General features: G+C 42.5%; 1 protein-coding gene across 4 annotated transcripts in view; it reads left to right on the plus strand.

The window, feature by feature from the left end:
• Positions 1-20,907, plus strand: part of ERO1B (endoplasmic reticulum oxidoreductase 1 beta) — a 281,408-nt gene that overhangs the window by 215,788 nt on the left and 44,713 nt on the right. For all 4 annotated transcript variants that reach the window (XM_029593832.1, XM_029593830.1, XM_029593833.1 and 1 more), the window contains one exon: positions 10,398-10,467. In XM_029593832.1, coding sequence (XP_029449692.1) covers positions 10,398-10,467 — 70 coding nt within the window. The remainder of the gene's footprint in view (positions 1-10,397; positions 10,468-20,907) is intronic.

Raw genomic sequence — 20,907 nt, forward strand, 5'->3', positions numbered from 1 at the left:
TCACATTCATTCTACATACCACTCACACATATCTTACTATCACTTATTTTTAAAAAACTTTGATAATTTGAATTAAACACAGATGTAAACCTTTTCACATAATCAACTTTTTTTGAATACAATCTGTTTATAAGCAGAGAAAATTCTATTGCACAAATCTTTCTTCATTCCAAGAACGCCAATCCTCTAATCCTTCTTCATCTTCTCAACATGTTTCGCCTTCCCACAGGCTTCTTCAGGAGAACTTCTGAGGAATCTCCTACTGCTCATATATCCTCAACATATATCCAAAGGGTTTTTCATCTACAACATTTCACAAATTTAATTAATACTTGTTCAAAATATATTAACCCCCCAACACCTTTTTATTTTTACTTTTAAGTATTATCCACACGCTATTTTACCTGAACGTCCCAAAAAACTTTTTCTCAGACGTACAACCAGATATATCCCAGACTCTTATTTCATAGCGTTTTTCATAATCAAATTTGTAGAACGTCTCATCTCACACACTATGAACCTAAAGCGAAGTAAATCAAGATAACAACTTTAAAAGATTTTTTCTCTTCTTTCAAAGAGTTATAGCCTACGCGATAAAGGAAACCTTACCTTTTCAATTTTCGGCGAAAACACCACCTCCATAGCTCAAAGAAACGCTGCCATCGAATGAATCAGCGGAAGTATATCCTATGTTTTTTCCTGTCCTTTTAAATCTCTCAGCACCAATCAGAAGAGCTTACTCAACATATCTCCGCCCCTTTTTTTTTAACCCACCAAATTCTAACCAGACCACACTATTTATCCATACACCTCAAACCGAGCCTACTCTCCCTCCAACATCTTCTTATGTTCTTTCACCACCAAATCTTTAATGTGACTCCAACCCTCGCATGATATCCAAACTACTTTTGAAGAATCACTAAAAGGAATTCTCAGATCATATTAACTCCTAGAAAACCTACAAAGGCAAAATTGAAAGACACGCTACCCAATCAATTCTATCGTTAAGTCCCTTAGGCCACAAAGTTCCCAATGTAAAAATCCATCGCTGCTCCATTCACAGCAATGATTTGTTTACATTTCCTCCACGTCTCTTGTGTACCTCTTGTATCACAAAAAAACGGAGTTCTTCCACTGTGTGCTTATATTCGCGCCAATGTTTCACAAGTGGAGCCGTTTCTACCTCATTCCGGAGTCTGCTGCAATGCTCTAATATTCGAGTTTTAATCATTCTTGATGTTTTCCCGACATAGAAAAGCCCACATGGACATTGCACAATATACACTACTGAGCATGTTTGACATGTTGTAACGTTTCTCAAAAAGAATTTCTTCCCAGAGACCAGATGGGTAAAAAATTTTACCGATAGACAAAGTTTACACACACTACATTTGGTGCAGGGGTAATGTCCACCAGTGCTATCATCTCGCTTCTCCTTCTCACCTAAATCCGAGTGTACCAGAATATCTCTAAGATTCCTAGATCTTTTGAATGAAAACATTGGGGGGTCCCTCATACCCTCAAAACCACTAACAAGATGCCAATGATTCTTAATAACTTGTATTAAATCCCCTACTCTATTTGAATAGGGTAGTACACATACTAATGATGGTGATTTCTGTTTCTTCTTTGGATTTAATAATAAATCTCTATTGATATATCGGGCTCTTTTTATAAGCCTGATTAACTATATGCTTAGGATAGCCCCTTGCACCAAATCTCTCTTGTAAATCCTTTGCATGTGTTTTAAAGGATGATCCGTCTGAACAAATCCTCCTTATTCTAAAGAATTCTAAATCCTCTAAAGGTATCATCCTTTAAAACACATGCAAAGGATTTACAAGAGAGATTTGGTGCAAGGGGCTATCCTAAGCGTATAGTTAATCAGGCTTATAAAAGAGCTTGGAATATTTGTGGGATAAATTAAAAGGGAGTGGATCTTAGACCTATTAAAAGGTCTAAGATCCACTCCCTTCTTAAGCGCAAGCAAGCGAATATTGCGTTTTTACAAGAAACTCATCTTACTGATGTTGAGCATGATAAGTTAAGTAGATGCTGGGGAGGGAAGGTTTATTATGTCTCTGATACCTCTAAATCTGCGGGAGTAGTCATTTGGATTAGTAAACATTTTCCTCTCCGGGTTCATACTACAATTAAAGACCCCTTAGGGCGCTATATCAAACTAGGGTGATTTCTGTGTAATATATATGCCCCCAATAATTACAGTCCTGGCTTCTACCGGGAGGTATATAAATTGTTATTACCATATGCGGAGGACTATTTGCTATTGGGAGGTGACTTTAATACCATCCGAGATGACCAACTTGATAGATCTTCCCCTTCAGGATCACGGACTGGCTTTGGGAAGGGCCTCTCCTTTTTTGGAATGGTCCTTGCACTTGGTGGATGTTTGGCGTGTCCTGCATCCGGGTGAGAGAGATTTTACTCATATCTCGTGCCCATGGTACCTTATCTCTCCTTGATTACTTTCTCATCAGTGCACGTAGCCTTTCTTAGGTGGGGGCAGTGACTATTGAGGAAATTATAATCTCTGGCCATGCTCCGGTACGTTTGGATTTGCTAATTGGAAATCATAACCCTGCCACCTTTTGTTGGCAATTTCCCTTTTACTTAGTTAATGATGTTAAATTCCAAGAGTACCTACACGCCCGCTGGTTAGATTATGGCACTCTAAATGCCCAGCATGTGGAGACACCGGCGTTGTTTTGGTACTCTGCCAAGACTGTTTTGAGGGGAGATATCTCATATATGGCTCACCGGAAAAGGGCTGTTGATCACAGAATTCTGACGTTAACTGCTAAATTGAATAGGGCTAAGGACTTGTTGAACAGTATGAACTCCCATGGCGCCAGGGTGCAGTACTTAACGATTCAGGGGGAACTCAATACTTTACTACATCGGTGAGCCCGGAAGAGTTTTTTGTACTATCAGTACAAGCTTTACCAGCATAGTAATAAAGCTGGTAAGATGCTTGCCAATTTGGTTCGTGCTGCCCGCGGATCTCGCTATATCCCAGCTGTACGCTCCCCAGCTGGTAAGATCCTTACAGTCACAGCTGACATTTTGCGCCGCTTTCGAGATTTTTACAGTACTCTTTATACCTCTGAGGATTGGGATTCTGCAGCGTGTGCCCATTTTTGTGAGCAACTGCGTCTTCCCCGCCTGACCCAGGATCAGCAAACCTTCCTCAATATGCCAATTACGTTAAGTGAAGTGACTTCGGTGATTAGGAAGGCCAAAGCCCTTAAGGCGCCTGAGCCCGATGGGTACGGTGCAGAATTTTATAAGTGTATCTCGGACCTGGTGGGGCCCCCCTTAGTCAATGTCATTTCTGCTCTATCAACGACTGGAGCCTTTCCTGACCACACTAACACAGCTAATATTACTCTTATTCATAAGCCGGGGAAGGATCCATTAGTACCTGAATCATACTGACCTATTTCGTTGCTAAATTTTGATCAAAAGCTGTTGGCCAAAATCATGGCAGATCGTTTGTCTGATATACTTCCCTCTCTTGTTGGCATGGATCAGGTGGGTTTTGTCCGGAAGAGAGATGCCTTGACTAACATTCGCAAGGTGTTGGCAGCTATGACAATGTGTCAGTAGATGGACGCCCCCTTCCTTGCTGTTAGCTTTGACGCTGAAAAAGCGTTTGATAGGGTTGAATGGGACTATCTGTTTTGGGTGTTGCAGCAAATGGGATTTGACGGATTGTTTCTAAATGTGGTCCGTCTTCTCTACCAGGCTCCGGAAGCTACTGTCATAGCGAATAGTTCAAACTCTGAGTTCTTTTCAATAACCCGGGGTACTAGACAGGGCTGCCCTCTCTCTCCTCTTCTGTTTATCCTTCAGCTCGAGCCTTTGTTACAAAAAAAATCCAAATGGCAAAAACAGTTAAGGGTATGCGTTTCCAATCGTCCACTTTTAAGGACGCCGCATTTGCAGACGATATTTTAGACTTCCTCACGGACCCCCGGAAGTCTCTTCACCCCCTCCTCCAGATTTTTTGGGCCTTCAGGATTTTTTCAGGCCTTCGCTTAAATCTGAATAAATCAGTGGCCTTGGCATTCCCAGATTCTTTGCAGAACTCTTGGGGAGATGAATTCCCCCTCCAGTGGGCAGGTTCCTCGTTTACGCACCTTGGAATCATTATTCCTCATGCGCTTTTGCACTTATACAAACTAAATGTGCTTCCCTTGTTGCAGAACACTCAGGATAAATTGCTCACTTGGGCCCGTTTACCCTTATCCCTGGGAGGCGGAGTTCATCTTTTCAAAATGGATATTCTGCCGAAATGGTTCTACCTTTTTCAGAATTTGCCCTTGCAGTTATGCACTGTAGAATTAAGACAGCTGGATAAGGCTCAGCGTCGGTTCTACTGGCAGGGGGGGGGGGGGAGGGTGTCTCGCGTTCCCTTGGTTTGGATGCGGGAACGATGGGGTGGGGGGGGGTTAGGTGTCCCTGATTTGGCTCTTTATAACTTGGCTAGTAACCTTCGTGTGATGAGAGATTGGCTGTTGGATCGGTCCACTGTTATTAATCTCTCTGCGGATGGGGAGCTGACCACCTCCTTTTCTCTCAAATTTGTATTCCATGCCCCAGCCACCTCTCTACCCACGTTTTTAGTGCAAAATGCTCTCACCAGACCCATTCTGTCCTTTTGGCTTAGGCTCACGCGACTGTTGCAGATACTGCATGTTTATGCCTATTTTTCCCCATCGAGGGGAACCCTGATTTTACCCCTGGCTCACAAACAGCGGTATATCAGCGATAGTGTGCTAAGGGAATTCACCTGTTGGGACATGTCTTAACTCCTGGGGGTACAATCTTGCCATTCACTGAACTTTGGGAATTTTATGCCCTTCCTGCTGCCGCAGTCTTCCCTTATTTACATCTGCAACATTATGTGGACTCTCTCTCCCACCCCCCCCCCCCCACACACTCTTACTCCCCTGGATTTTCTCATACACACTCATGCTCTCACACTCACTGGCTCCCTCACATACACACAAACACACACACCCAGGCAGGCTCCCAGTCATTCTCACACACACACACACATACTGAACCCCAGGCAGGCTCCCATTCATTTTCACACCACTCCTGCTCCATCCTCCAGGCAGGCACCAATTCATTCTCACACACACACACCCAGGCAGGCACCCATGCATTCACACACATACACCCCCATGCAGAGTCCCATTCACACACATACACACACTAAAGGCAGACCCCCCTCTCTTTTGCCAACATCCTCGGAACCTCTCTCATTCCTCTGCTGCCACTGTCACTGCTGCTGCATGGCTATTGGGGAGGTGCCGATTGCTGCTACTGACACTGAAGCCCATTCTGCTGCCTCCTCTGTGCAGGCCCCATGGGCTTCCACTTTCTCCATGCTGATCTCGTACATTGTGAGATCCGCATAGAGAAAGTGCTATTCTTGCACATTCCCAAAGATTACATGTGCTAATCACTAAAAAGTAATTTATTTTGTTTTTTACCTTTGCTGTCTGATCTTCGTTTTCTAATTGGTTGATCACAGGCTTTTTTTCCCAACTTCCCTTTCTTATTTTTTCCCACCTTCCCTTTCTTATTTTTTTTGCCAATTCCTTTTATATTGTCTTTCTTTCTGTTTCTTTTCTCTCCATCTTCTTCCCTCAAACACACAGGTTCTCATTCTCACATGCATTTCTCTCTCTCACACGCACACAGACTCTCACTGTCACATGCTCTCTCTCATACAATCATTCATAAACACAGTCTCTCACTGGCACATGCTGTCTGACTCTCACACACACAGGCTCTCTCTCACTCCCACATGCTGTCTTGCTCAAGCACAGGCTCTCACTCTCACATGCTGTCTCTCTCACACACACAGAGGCTCTCACATGCTGTCTCTGCAAACGTTCAGGTCCTCACTCTCACACACAATCTCTCAACTCATCTCATACACGCACACACCCTCTACAGACCCTCAGCCTCTCTCTCACCTCTGGGCCTCCTCTTCGCGGGTCGCCGTAGGATGGGCTCTGCGGCGGCCCTGCTACCGGGCCACTTCCTCTTCTCGGGCCACTGCGACTTGGGATTCGCGGCAGCCCGTAAACTCAAGCGCTGCTCCTCTTCTGCACGCGCTGATGCTTCTCCTCCTTCCTGCCCATGCGGCTCCGGCAACATTTTCTTCCGGGGCCGCACAGGCAGGAAGGAGGAGGAGCATCAGCGCGTTTAAACGCGATCTTTTTCTTCGGGCCGTGGTGACGTGAGCCTCACCAAGGCCCTGCCTGTCGCTGCGCCCAGGGGCATTGGGGGGGGGTGTGGAGGGGTCCGGATGGTGGGGGGATACTAAAAAACTAGTTTTAAAGGGTCGGCGCAGCCGATAAAAAAAAAAAAAAAAGGCTCGGCACAGCCAATAAAAAAAATTCCCGATAGTCCACGAAACGCTGCGCATGTCAGCAAAAAGTCTCGGCGTGTCACCTCTGACATGCGTGTCATAGGTTAGCCATCACTGTATTAAGTACAACATTTATAAAGTTACATTGACTCATAATTTCATTTATTGCATTACTTTTGGGATGCAGCATCAACGTATTTAAAACTCTGTGAACATAAAAGAACTTTTTTAGGTGGAGTTTGTGTTGGGAGAATTGTCATGGGCAGCACTTCTGGTCAAGGGGTACTCTACTTTTGCTCAGATGGCTCTTCTTTTTGCTGAGCTTGGTATTCTGCAATACTGGATTAAAGTATGATATGGATATATGTTAGAATGGAAAAAGATTGAGGCGTTAGATGCTAAGCTTACATATAAACAATTAAAGATTGTTGGTGCATGGAAGAATTTTATCGTATTGGTGTTAACTCATAGTAATACTATAGACAGTAATGCTTTGCTCTAATATGAATTTTGTTTGGTATTTGGACCCCATCGCCATTGCTTGAATGATGAATATGTGTATTTGTCTTGTGTGTTTGTAGCTGTTTTGGCAGCCTTATTATAGTAGAAAATGATGTAACAAGCAGTGTTATTTTTCATTTGGATTTTCTTGTACAATTTGCTGCAAGTTTCATTGCATACATAAACTTATTAAAAAAAAAGAAAAGATGATTAGAACTAAAAATCTTGACATTTTGAAGAAATGTCAGCATTAAGCAGTATGAAATACAAGGAGAAATGCAAGATACTTGGAAAGGACATATCAAGAAGACATTTTTCAATGGTTTTCCTGTGGATGATCACATTTAATCCTGTAAAATGGCCTTTTCAAAATTGTCTCCTTCAGTGCTGGTACCTATGGGGAAAAGGGGCATGGGCAGGTCAGAAGAGGAAAAGTACATGATTTCATTTTGAAATTTCCACACATACTTTCTGATACATACTTTGCACTTGTGTACAAGGATACTTTTTTATCTGCGGTGTGCATGCTGGCATATTTTCAAATAGAAAAATATGGGTAATTTCTGTTTGAAAATGAGTTGTACAAAATACTCATTGACCTGCCTGGGGAATCTGAAAATTGCTTCAAAAATGTATAAATCTAGAATAGGGAGTGATTACTGGAGAAAAGGATCTGAGAGTTAAAATAACCCTCAAACTAAATATTTGCAGCATAGTAGTATTTAATGTGCATTTTTGAAAACAAAGGAAAAAGAACTGTATGGGACCTATGATTATACAAATTTCAGCTTAAATGAAATAGAGAAACCAGATGCCTTATGCTGAATAATATGATGGACCCTTATTCTCAAAACATTTCTAGAAAGTTTAAGCCATTCAATTAAATGAACAGAGAGTAAAAGCAAAAAGATATGAGTGCTGTTTGTGCAAGGTTTACATTTTATTTGGACTCTATTGAAGAGAGTGATTTATTAAAAAAAGAAAAAGTAATGCCATACTAGGTTACATTAACAGTTGTTATATGTAAGAAAAGAGAAAAACATTCTTCAATTCTACTCATGTATTGGTAAGGTCATTATTGGAATACTGAGGTTTATAAAGGCATTGCTGTATGTAAAAGTATTTTATTCATGAAAATGAGCTCTTTGCCCATCTTCTAGGTGAGTTAAAGTAAATGCATTTTTCAGCCTTGTATATATTTTTACCCACTTACTGCAGAGGTAGTCCCAGGATCAGGGGAAGGATGGAGAATGTAATTACTTGCAGGGGTGGTAATTTTCAAAGGAGTTATACACATAAGTGTAGCATACTTTTTTAGCAATTTTCAAAAGCCCCATGTACGTGCTTAGTGTACTTAATATGCATAAAACCTACTGGCATTCGATAGCCTATGTCATAGCAATTTTCAAAATACTTGCACATGTAAAGTGCATTTACTTACATAAAACTCAGTTGTGTGTAAATCCTTTAGATCCTCTATAGTTTTGATTATGCAAAACTATACACAAAGTTGTGTGCTAAAATAATTAGCCATAAAGAAAGCAGGCACAATTTAAGCTTCAATTTAAGTTTATTACTTGTCATTTTCTCAATGAAAATAGAGAACAATTAATTGCAGACACACTTCCTCTATTTAGGATTGCCATCTGGCTTCAGGACAAACTGATCTGGTCTAGTTCCCCCAATCACCACCACCACACACAAACAACAAAAAAGGTAATAAAGCAAAAGAACCTATGTATTTTTGCTTTGATTATGATACAAACACTACTGGTAAAAACTACCTACAGAGTTTGCCCCAAGTACCCAATTTTGATTAAACCATAGTGTCTGGTTTGGTACCCAGTCTTCAAGGAGCAAATGGCAAAACAGAGAAATTCCAAAGGACTGCAACAAAAATTAGAAGCCTAGCTAGATAATATGACCTACAAACACAAGCTGAAGAAGAGAATTTTATTTAACCTGGAAAAAAGATGGAGAGATAATACCAGTTTTAAAATATAGGGAAGCTAACTTTAAAAGAACTGTGCGCCACCCCATTTATGTGTGTGTATGGCCACACACACATCTCCCCTAATATGTTATAACTGGCACATATAGACGCATGGGTTATAAAATATAAATAAATCTACACTGCAACATTCATGTCTATGTATAGATATGTGTGGATATTTAAGTTAGATAAATCTCAAAAAGCGCTACTTAGCTGGCTAAAGTTAGCCGGGTAAGTCTCAAAAAGCACTACTTAGCTGACTGAGTAGCACTTTTTGAGACTTATCCAGCCAACTCACTTAGCCAACTAAATAGCACTTTTTGAGACTTATTTGCTAAAGTGGCGTTTAGTATGTTCCAAATTATTTCTTAATGTACTTTCTTGACACTGAGCGGTTACTTTGTCATTGCAACATTTTCTCCGCGTTTAGTGGCTGCCATTTAAAAGCATAAGTCAGAACTTATGTAGTTAAGCTCATTTTTCCAATCTATTTTAAAATTATATGTTTGGATAATTTCCATCTGAAAATTTAGTATGACTTGCTCACATAAGTCCCTATTTATGTATATAAGTCAGCAAATTTTCTAACCTGCATGCATAAAGGAAATTAACTCATTTGTTTTATTCCTCCCAGTTCACCCAGTCCATCTCCAGGTCAGGAAGATTGTCCTGGTTTTTCAGCCTGAACTCTCCCCCAGTGCACCCAGACCTCCCATCCAGCCAATAATACAGTATAAGCATGTTTGGTATCACACAAGATAATTAGCAGGTGTAAAATTACGTGACTAAGTTACCAAATCTGCACGCATAAATCTCTGCCCCAGAATGTCCCTAGACGACTCCTTTTTTTTAGTTGCATATTTGTGTGCAAACCTTCATTTATGCAATATGTTTTTGATATTTATATAATAGCATGTGCACGTATTCATACTATTTACTTACATATATGATTTTTCATTTTGAAAATTTGCCCCGTAAAGCATAAGGGAGGAGGGATAGAGGTAGGTTTAGCAACTTGTTCCTTGTTTCTTTCAGGACAGTTTGATCCAGTCCTGGCTTTATCCCATTGCATTCAGGGACTTGTAGTCCTGGTTTCTCCTTTGAATTCCTTAAGAAAAGGAAAATTATAATTCCATGCATACAGTGAGGTAAAAACAGGTCCAAACCCATCTGTCCTGAAAATCTGATAAGTAATAGGTTTAAATTGAAGCAAGTGAAATTTAGGTTAGACATCAAGTAGAACTTTATAACTGTAATGGTAACAAAGACTACAGTAAGCTACCTAGATAAACTCTCCATCATTGCAGGATTTTAAGAGCAGGTTAGAAAAATATTGTCTGAAGGCAGAGAGATGACTAGATGACCTCTCAAGTTACCGTCCAGCTCTGTTTCTCTACCTTCGTGATCCTGTGCTCCAGATAAACACCCTCAGTTTCTGGCTTATAATTGCCTGAAGCATAAAACAATTTATAATTTGTGATCTTTTTTGGATAGGTCTTTTCCTATGCACTTTGATGAAAAGTCCATGTTTGCGGGCAATAAAAATGGGGCCAAATCATTAAAGGTAAGTCGGAAATGCTTTGCTAGTATACAGTAAAGAACATTATGTGATTAAGTAATTATACATTATTCACTAGAAATTCATATACCTAGAACATTAAAATTGGAATATGTGATTTGCTTGAGAGTGTCTATCATGCATGCCTGTGAGAAATTACAGAAAGGATGTAATTTGTAAGTTCTTTTAAAGCAGCGCATTTTCTTTATACTAAAATTGTTAGGATTTAATGATTTTAATTCCAGAGATGCATGTAGTAATGGAGTGAATATTTGTAGTAATTTATGATGTATTTTTCTCGTGTACTTTGACTTTTGTCATTGTATCCCACTGAAATTAAAAGATTTATATATGCAAGTCTTCACCTTTGTCGCCTGATTTGCGAGAATCTGGACTTGCATCTTCCACAAATTAACACTCTGCTCTAGACTTGTGATAGACTATTTCTCTTCCAATGTTGTCCTAAATTTGTGTACGACGACTTGTGCCATACAGAGACTGTTGAAATGTGTAACCCAAAATGTGGTAGAAATGGGCAAAGAACGCAGCTTAGAAGTTGAACCAGAAGATGTGCCTGAGAAGAGTTAACTAATGAGGACCTCACTGAATTGGAAAAGCAAAAAGTAGCAGATGGAGAAGATTTATCCACTGTTGAAGAGAATTTGATTCCTAAAGTTTTAAGAACTCAAGTGATGGCAGAGGCTTTTCATCATTTAAAATTTGCTGTCTCTGAACAAAAATGTTGAAAGTAGTGCAATTGTGAATAGGGGCATCTCCATTTTTTTATAGCTGCTACAGAGAACCTTACAAGGGAAAAAAATAGCATTCCACAATTCATCAGGCAAACCAGCTACTATCACAAGACTAGGCAAACAAGTTATGTCATAAACTTTCATGCTTTTAACTTTTCAGTAACAGTCTGTTTTTAAGTGAAAGTGGGATCATGGCCTTGTTGTTTTGGATATCAATCACCAAAACACCCACAAACACAAATTGTGTATTCCAGTAACCCTGTTTGTAACCAACAAATCCAAATGTATGGTTCAACTGGTATCTACTTCATACGCATATTATTAAGGCATCAAACTTCAAAATTTGTGGGACCCTTACTCTTAGAGTCAGTAATTAATAACAGACTCTTATTGTGGTATCGGGTCACTTTACTTTATTTTGTTTTCAATTTTTTATCTTTTTCATCATATATGAATAAAATCCCAAGGTGTGCTGACGAACTTCAAGGTGTAACATACACTTAACAGCCCTTATTTTAAAGCTATAATAGCCAGTCACAGTCCCAAATGATTCAAAAAATGATACTCATCGCAATTAGCGTCTCAATCTCAGTCCCGACACGATCGTGTTTCGGACCGAAAAAGGTCCTGCCTCAGGGGAATCACTCCTTCGAAACTGTTTATCTATGACGTCCAACGAAGTCCAGCAAAATTCCATCCATTAATGACCATTGGCTATTCTTAAATCCATAACTGTTTTAGACCACGAAAAATTTTTCGGGTCGTTTTAAGAATATTTTGGGGGGTGGGCCATTTCGGGTCCATCCCTGGATTGTTGGTTTTATTTTTGTTTAAAAAAAAAAAAAAACCGCAAGAAAGCCCTGAAGTGGAGGTGGAACTGCTGTAGGACCAGGACTCCACATTGTCTAGATGTCTTTCGGGAAGTGGGAATTCCTTCTTCTCCAATTTGTCATCTGTATCCAGGAGAAAGAGATTGTCACCTCTGATGCAGGAGCCACTTCAAAAAAGACATAGACAGTCTCCTATTATTCCACAGGTCCTCAAAGCGCACTGACGTGCAGGACATTCTCCTGGCAGCATTGCCTGCAAGACCCCCATCCAATGGTGGTCAGATTCCTCCACAACCAGGCAATCTGACATCTAAGGCCATGCTGCAAATTTCGCAGGCCCTAAGTTCTTTCTTTGTAGACTTAGTCTATAGAAGCTGGGACAAAACCACCAGGGACTTCTCAAGTGACTTCGCCACCGATGACAACCCCTCCTAGATGGTTCCGGCAAGTTCTGTGGTCTTTACACAGCCAATCTGCCTTCTCCGGCTTCAGTTCCTCCACACGGCCCGGACTCGCAGGTCTCATCTGCATTATCTCAGAGTTCCTCTACAGGCATGCCCTCGGATCCAGCAGAGGGATTGCCGGAACCATACTCGCCACCAGAGGATCTCTCTTACGCCAGCAGAGGCAGAAGCAGCAGCTAAGTGCTGTTCTCTGACTCCCCCCTACTAGGGAGAAGGCATCCTGCAGGCCAGGGAAGAAATAAAAAGTAGACTGCAAGCATTCCTGTTCTTGTTGGGCTCTTTTCACAGTACTTCAGCCAGGGCACACTGGTTGGGAACACTGACTTAGATTCTAGAGTAGAAGTAAAAGTCGAAAAACTCACTCAAAAGGCAGTTGCAGTCAAAGTGAAGGGGAGCCTATCTCAGGACCAAAAACAAGGAGTCACATTGTGCTGGAAAGGAATAATCACTAATGGAGCAGAATAAGGGAATGCTAAGAGCAGCGGCCTCAGGTGATCCTTTTCACAGCATGCCAGACACAGTATCCATATTCTTCTTTTCATAGGAGATTGAAGTCTTTGGCTATCCCTTTTGATGATGGGTTCTCAAAATGAAATCTCATTCTCCAAGTGTGGTCTAATAAACCCCCTGTACTGTAGAAGAATGATATCCTTACCTCGTACCTAGTACTATTCTTGTTAAATCATGCTTCCAACATTGCTGTAGTGCATCCGTTCTCAAACTCTTCCATATGGTAACTTTGCAGTATCCTCCTTTCCCTCCTCTTATCTTGATTCAACTCCCCTCCTGACTCATCAGGCATTAAATATGCAGACCCTTTTACTCTGTGCTTGTTAATTTTCAAAGAGAAACAATACAGGTGTGTATTTTTCTTTGAAAATTTTCATAAAGTACATGTATTAGAAGTGCCCACACAATTTGCAAATATGAAGGCTAGTTAAAAATTACCCCCTAGAATGCAATAAATTTGTTGTAAATATGAAACCCTGGTACTTCTGAAAGTCAAACAAAGTAAAATAGTGGGACAGAAATTAGTTAGCATGTGAGAACTGCAAGCAATGGTCTTGACATATTTTTAAAAAACAGGTTAGAAAACAAAGTTGGGGGAGCCGCTGGCCTTCACGGTCCGGAACACACCGCGGATACGAGGGGTAGAGGTGGGGGAAACATCCTATAAGATGTCCATGTTCGCGGACGACATTTTATTCACCTTGACAACCCCGTCCATGTCTTTGAAAGGAGCCTTGGAAGCCTTGGGGAATTTTGGGGCGGTTTCTGGATTTAAACTTAACATAGATAAGTCTGAGATTCTTAACGTTACACTAACTAGCTCGGAACTCTCGGATCTTAAACAGCAGTTTCAGTTCCGATGGGCGTCCTCAAAAATAAAATACTTAGGAGTCTATATTAGCAAGGACCCAGCAGAGTTATATCAATTGAACTACCCACCCCTTGTTCGTAAAATTTTTTCTGATTTAGATCGCTGGTCTGAACTTTACCTTTCTTGGACAGGGAGAATAGCCTCGGTCAAAATGAATATTCTTCCCCGGCTTGGATATTTGTTCCAGGCGCTCCCTATCCACATTCCGGATGTTATGGTAAATGGGTGGCAGAAACGTATCTTCTCATATATCTGGAAGAGAAGACCTCCGCGGGTTTCCAGAGCCGTCCTGTACAGACCTAGGACACGAGGAGGATTGGGAGTTCCCAACTTGAGGTGGTATCTAGTGGCGTCCCAGATTAGGGCTCTCTTTGATTGGCACAGATTAAGGGAACAGAAACAATGGGTAGTAATTGAAAAAACGTTGGCTGGAGTATCCTCCCTCAGTTCCTTGATTTGGCAACCCAAGAGAACACGTCCCACTCTGGTCCATGCTACTGCCTCGACTGTTCATACGCTTATGGTTTGGGACCGGTGGAAGACACAGCTGGCGGGAGATAGACGGTATTATTATAGCTCCAGTTTTCAAACGAATTCTAGATTCCCACAGGGCATGCAATCTAAAACCTTTGGAGAATGGATTAACAAGGGAATTAAGAACTTTGGCCGATTGTGGGGACTTGATGGGATTATTCCATTCCCCTCCCTACAGGCGGACTATGACCTACCACCGGGAGATATATTTCAATATTTACAAATTAGACACTTTTTTCAAGTGGAAAAGGTGGGGGGGGACCTAACCCTCGGCAAGACGCAACTTGAGTCTTGGTGTGATCAGGCGGACACCTTGCGGAAAGCTATATCGCAGGTTTATAATTATCTTAACAAGGACCCCATGGTTAAACCAGCGTATCAGCAGGCTTGGGAGAGAGATTTGCACAGATCCCTGTCGGAAGAGACGTGGGATCAGATATTTTCCTGCACAAAAAAGGGTCTACCATATTCGCAGCTGTTAGAGAACAGGTACAAAGTATTATTCCACTGGTATTATACACCATCTAGACTACATAAGTTTAAATCAACCTATGACGACCGATGTTGGAAGGGGTGTGGGGAAGAAGGTACGTTCCATCATATGTGGTGGACATGCCCTTATCTAGTTAAATTCTGGGATGAAGTGGCTATACTCATCCGAGCAGTTCTTGGGATCGCGATAGTTCTCCAACGAGAGCAGGTGTTATTGAATCTTCCGTTTGAGTTGTCAATATTACATGGCAAACTCATTACCTATATCTTGTCTGCTGCCAAATGTCAGGTTGCCCTGGAATGGAGATTGCCTGGTCCTATAGCCTTTGGGAAAATTCATAACCGATTGCACACTCTCAGTTTGTTACATGACAGTGTCAACACGTTTAGAGCATGTGAAATAGCTTCATCTAGGAGGGTGTGGCAGCCATATAGAGATTGGCAAACACGACAACAATCATCAGTATCCTCATCCTCATAACAATCGTACCATAGATTTCACTAGTTCCTGCTTTCCATCTGCACAGTCTATTCCTACTTTAATAAGCACATGGGGGATTGGGAGGGAGGGGTACTGAAAGGCAAATGTGTTGGTGTGCGAAGGCCCACAAGCTGGGCGTTAGCATGTTTTGATAACTTACCGTTATTGTATCTTGTTGACTTGTTAATGACAAAGTTGTATTTTTTCTTAATGCACACTTTCAATAAAAAATTTCAATTATAAAAAAAAAAAAGAAAACAAAGTTGGGAATGAAGGAAAAGAATGGACAGATTTTCTCCTAGTACTCCCAATACTTTCCACCTTCCACATATTCCCACATGCCTTTTTCTGTTCCCATCTTGTACTCCTCTCAATGCAAATGCTTCTCCCTCCTCAAGTTCACAAATCGGACTTATACTGGCACAATACTCACAGAGCAAATATATTGGTTTCCAAATCAAGAAACACCATCACTCACCATCCAATTTGTTTTTCTTAATTTTTTTTTAATGAGGAGAGTGGTGGAGAGTCTTTATGTAGACTATCTCCTGTTCCTAGCCTGTTTTTGAAAGATTGGGGTACAATGAGCTTTCCTTAGAGAGTATGAATAGTATATTTCTGGGGAGGCGAATTTTCAAAGCCATTTCCATACATAAAACTGTTTTGTGTGGAAGTATAGATTCTAAAAATTGTCTACTCTATTTGTACTTAAAAGTATAAATGTAGTGCTAGTATATGTGGACAGACTACAGAGGTTTTCCTGGTAGTAGAGTCTGGACAGAATAAGCGTGTAGGTTCATAATTTTGTGGAAAAAGAACCAATTCAAATAGCAAGTGCAGGTCCATACATGGACTTTTTCTCTTTGAAAATTGATGTAAAGTCTGCAGGTAGAATGTACCCACAGATTTTACATTTCTGGGTTCAGTTTGAAAGTTGCCCTCCTTATTCTCTACCCACCATTGACAGCAATCTGAATTTGTGCCCAGATTGTACTCATGAGGCTCATCTCAGCCTTTGGTATGCTTAGGAAAATGTTTGCTGATGCTTGCTGGTTCAAAACTTCCACCACCTGAGGTTGGAAGTTAAGCTTTTCACATTTAGTCTCCCTTCTATATTTGAATTTAGTGCAGAGAACAGAGCAAATGACTTCTGATATTTGGATTTCCTGAAATCCCAAGAATGTATGGTTACATGAGAGCTGTTTTCTGTGATTAAGGGATATGAGTTATGGAGGAAACAGTTTTCAAACTATCTGCACTGGGGCAAAGACCAGTTCTCAAAGTGAAAGGGCATATATACTTTCTCTGGAATTTGTTGCCAGGGAATGTGGTTAGTGTAGTTGTGTTTAAAAAAAGGATTGGATACGTTCTTAGAGGAGTAGTCCATTACCTGCTATTAATTAAGTTGACTTAGAAAATAGCCACTGCTATTGCTAGCATCAGTAGTGTGGGATATGGTTTAGTTTTTGCGTACTTGCCAGGTACTTGTAGCCTGGATTGGCCACTGTTGGAAACAGTATGCTGGGCTTGATGGACCCTTGGTCTGACCCAGTATGGGAATTTCTTATGTTCTTATGTTGCTGTGCGCTTATCCTAGGGACGCCTAAGTCTTGGACACCTAGGCATTGGGATGCCTAGGTATAAGACGCCTAGCTGTTGGATGTCTAATTTTTGGATGCCTAAAAGTTTTGGAACGTCCTTTAAAAAAATAAATAAATAAAAACTAGTTGCACATCTTTGGCTGCCAATCAGCCCGCTACCAGTCTGGTGGCACCTATATCTAAGAAACTTAAGCGCCTTATCTCCTGATCTGGATACTTCCACATTTTCATGGGTAGAATTTTGTTACGACTGTCGCTGCCCGATGTCTCCACTCCACCCTCCTTACCTCTTTGGCGACTCCTCCCGCGGTTGATGGATGTCTGGCAGCCGCGGCATCTGCCTGCCGTCCTTTCCGGCGTCCCCAGTCCGGTTTGGGCGCTGCATCCCGCCATGTTATTAAGCTCCCATAGGGCGCGCGCACCGCACGGCTCTGCTTCTTATTCCTTCTCTGACGCGAACCTCAGGGGCATCCCCCTGTGATGATGTCACGCATCCCGGATACAAAAGCCTACTCTGTTTGCTAGCTAAACGAGTTAGCAAGGGATCTCTTTACGGATGGGATTCGCTCTCCATACCCAGCTACTCTGCCTCTCCTTATTGGACTTACTCTATCGGGGTACCCGCTCCTTGGGGGCCTCTCTTTTCTTTCAGGTCGCTGTCTGGAACCAGTACTCTCTCCTCGAGGGCCCATGTTCCTGGACTCGCTGCCTGAGCTTACTTCTGCTTGGAAGAAACTGCTGCCTACACCATCAGTGAGTTACCATCTATATTTTCTCAGAGCTCTTCCCTGGAACCAGGTACTCTCTCCTCGAGGGCCTGCCTCTATTCCAGCTTCTGTGTTACCTTCCGGGGGAAACCACTGTGAGAGTAATCAACCAACAAGGCTCTGTACCAGAACCCTGTATATGCTCCACTGTACTCACCATCTCAGTTTCTCTCCACTACAGCACAGCTATTGAGGGATCACTCTTCCAGTGTCCTGAGGGACTAGAAGCCCAGCCGGGCTTCATTTCTACTCACTACTGCCACTTCTGGTGGCTTCTCAATTCTGTTTAATAAAAGATACTTCTGTGTTGTGTGTCCTAAAGCTGAGCCTGACCTGTGGCCCCTCACGGGATTTCATTGCCAGCAAGGCAACCGACCACTGGCTGATTTTACAATAGAGTTTAAGACTCTTGCTACAGAACTCTGCTGGGACCCCAAATGCCTGAAAACTCTCTTCTTCAGAGGCCTGGATACTCGCTTGAAAGACGAGCTGGCCGCTCGTGAAGCACCTGATTTGCTGGATGAACTAGTGGCTTTGGCTACTAGGATCGGCCACCGGCTTTGTGATAAGGTGAAAGAACTCCGGCCTAATAGAGGACCAGGTCAGAAGGAGGTTAGTGCTAAACCTGCACCCGGATGATTCTAGTAATTCCTGCTGTCGGTGGAGATGAACCGATGCAACTTGGTCGCAGTCATTTGACTTCCAAAGAGAGAAGACTTCGGAAGAGGCATGGTCTGTATGTACTGTGGATAGGCTGGTCACGATGTCCCAACATGCCCAATTCATCTGGGAAAGAGACGGGCCTAAGACCTGCAGGAGGACTGTTCTTAGGCCTTACAACGCCTTCTCCTCCGTTCTCTCTCCCAGTCTCCTTGATCTGTGGACCGTCTGAGTTTCAAACTCTTGCCCTGGTGGATTCAGGGGCAGGAGGCAACTTTATTCTTCAACGCCTAGTGGAACATTTGAGGATCCCCCTCGTCACTTTGAAGGTTGCACTTCTCCTATCTTCCATCCATGGGGAGCCCTTACTGGGTGATGTGACTTGCCAAACTGTACCGGTAACTCTTTGCACCGGAGCTCTCCATACTGAGTCAATTCCCTTCTTTGTGTTAGAGAAGGCCATGCACCCTATCGTCCTGGGGTTACCCTAGTTGCAGTTGCACCAACCCCAATTTGACTGAGCATCCTTGGAACTCTCCCGCTGGGGCCTAGGGTGTCATGGGAAGTGCCTTAAGGAGATTGCTCCTGTCATCTGCATGCCTCCAACTCCAGTGATGCGGAGACTGCCGCCCCAATACGCATCTTTTAGTGATGTGTTTTCCAAAGAAGCTGCTGACATTCTTCCTCCGCATAGGTCCTATGACTGTGCCATAAGACTGAAACCCAATACTGAACCTCCTAAAGGACGTGTCTATCCACTCTCAGCAATTGAGAACAAGGCGATGTCCAAATACATCGAGGAGAATTTACAGAAAGGGTTTTAGACCATCAAAGTCTCCAGCCAGCGCAGGCTGCTTCTTTGTGGGGAAGAAGGACAGTACCTTACGTCCTTGTATCGATTACCAAAGTCTGAACGAGATCACGATTAAAGACCACTACCCCCTGCCTTTAATCTCAGAGCTGTTTGACCGGCTTCAGGGGGCCAAAGTATTCTCAAAACTGGACCTGAAGGGGGCCTACAACTTAGTTTGCATTCGCAGTGGCGATGAATGGAAAACAGCCATCAACACTCGAGACGGCCATTTTGAGTACTTAGTAATGCCCTTCGGCCTATGCAACGCATCCGCGATATTTCAAAACATGATGAACGACATCTTGCGGGACCTGTTGTACAAGAGTGTCGTGGTATACCTGGATGATATCCTGATATTTTCTCAGGATTTGCCCACTCATCTAGAGGATATCAAGCAAGTACTACGCCGACTCCATGAACACTGGCTCTATGCCAAACTATCAAAGTGCAAATTTCATAAAGACTCCGTGCCTTTTCTTGGCTATATCGTGTCTAAAGATGGCTTCCAGATGGACCCTCAAAAGCTAGAGAGCATCAAAAATTGGTCCCAACCTACCAGCCTGAAGGCCCTGAGACGACTTTTCGGGTTTACCAACTATTATAGAAACTTTATAAAGAACTACTCTTCTTTAACAGTACCCTTGACCGCAATGACCCGCGAGGTTACCAACGCTTCAAAAATGGTCTGCGGAGGCCATTTCTGCTTTTGAGAAATTAAAGACTGCCTTTTCCAACGAGCCATGCTTGACCCCCAACAAGCCATTTATCGTAGAAGGTGACGCTTCAGATGTTGGCGTGGGGGCTGTATTGAGCCAAACTAGAGACTCTAAATCCTTACGTCCCTGCTCCTTCTCATGTTGTTTCTCCCCGGCAGAGAAGAACTATGGGATCTGAGATAAAGAGCTCTTGGCTATTAAACTAGCATTCGCCTTGGCTCGAAGGCGCTCAACATCAAATAACCGTATTCACGGACCATAAAAATCTAGAGTATCTCCGCCATGCACAACGTCTTAACCACAGTCAAGCTTAGATGGTCCTTATTCTTCAATCGTTTTGACTTTGTGCTTAAATATCGCCCCAGAGACAGAAATCCCAGAGCCGATGCCTTGTCACACTCCTTTCTCTCGGAGGATGTGCCTGAAGAACCTCAGCACATAATTGACCCGAAGAAAGTCATCTTGGCGACTACACATTCTGTGCCCGCTGGTAAGACCATCGTGCCTAAATACCTCAGGAAGAAAGTGCTCTTTTGGGCGCACGATTCCAAGCTGGCTGGCCATCCTGGTCAACGCCGCACCCTGCTAAATTTCCAGAAGTTCTATTGTTGGCCTTCTATCAAGAAAGATACCCTATCCTACATGGCATCTTGTACCAACTGTGCCAAACACAAACCTGCTTCTGGCCAACCATGGGGATTGCTGCAGTCACTGCCAGTTCTGGAACAGCCTTGGTCACACATTGCTACTGACTTTGTAGTCTATTTACCCCCTTTTGGAGGAATGAATACCATCTGGGTAACAGTTGATCGCTTCAGCAAGATGGCCCATTTCATGGCGCTGCCTGGCTTACCTTCAGCCTTGGAGCTTGCGAAGCTCTTCATATCGCACATTTTTCGCCTTCACAGCCTACCA

Source organism: Rhinatrema bivittatum, chromosome 3, assembly GCF_901001135.1.
Source record: "Rhinatrema bivittatum chromosome 3, aRhiBiv1.1, whole genome shotgun sequence".
NCBI classification, from domain to species: Eukaryota; Metazoa; Chordata; class Amphibia; order Gymnophiona; family Rhinatrematidae; genus Rhinatrema; species Rhinatrema bivittatum.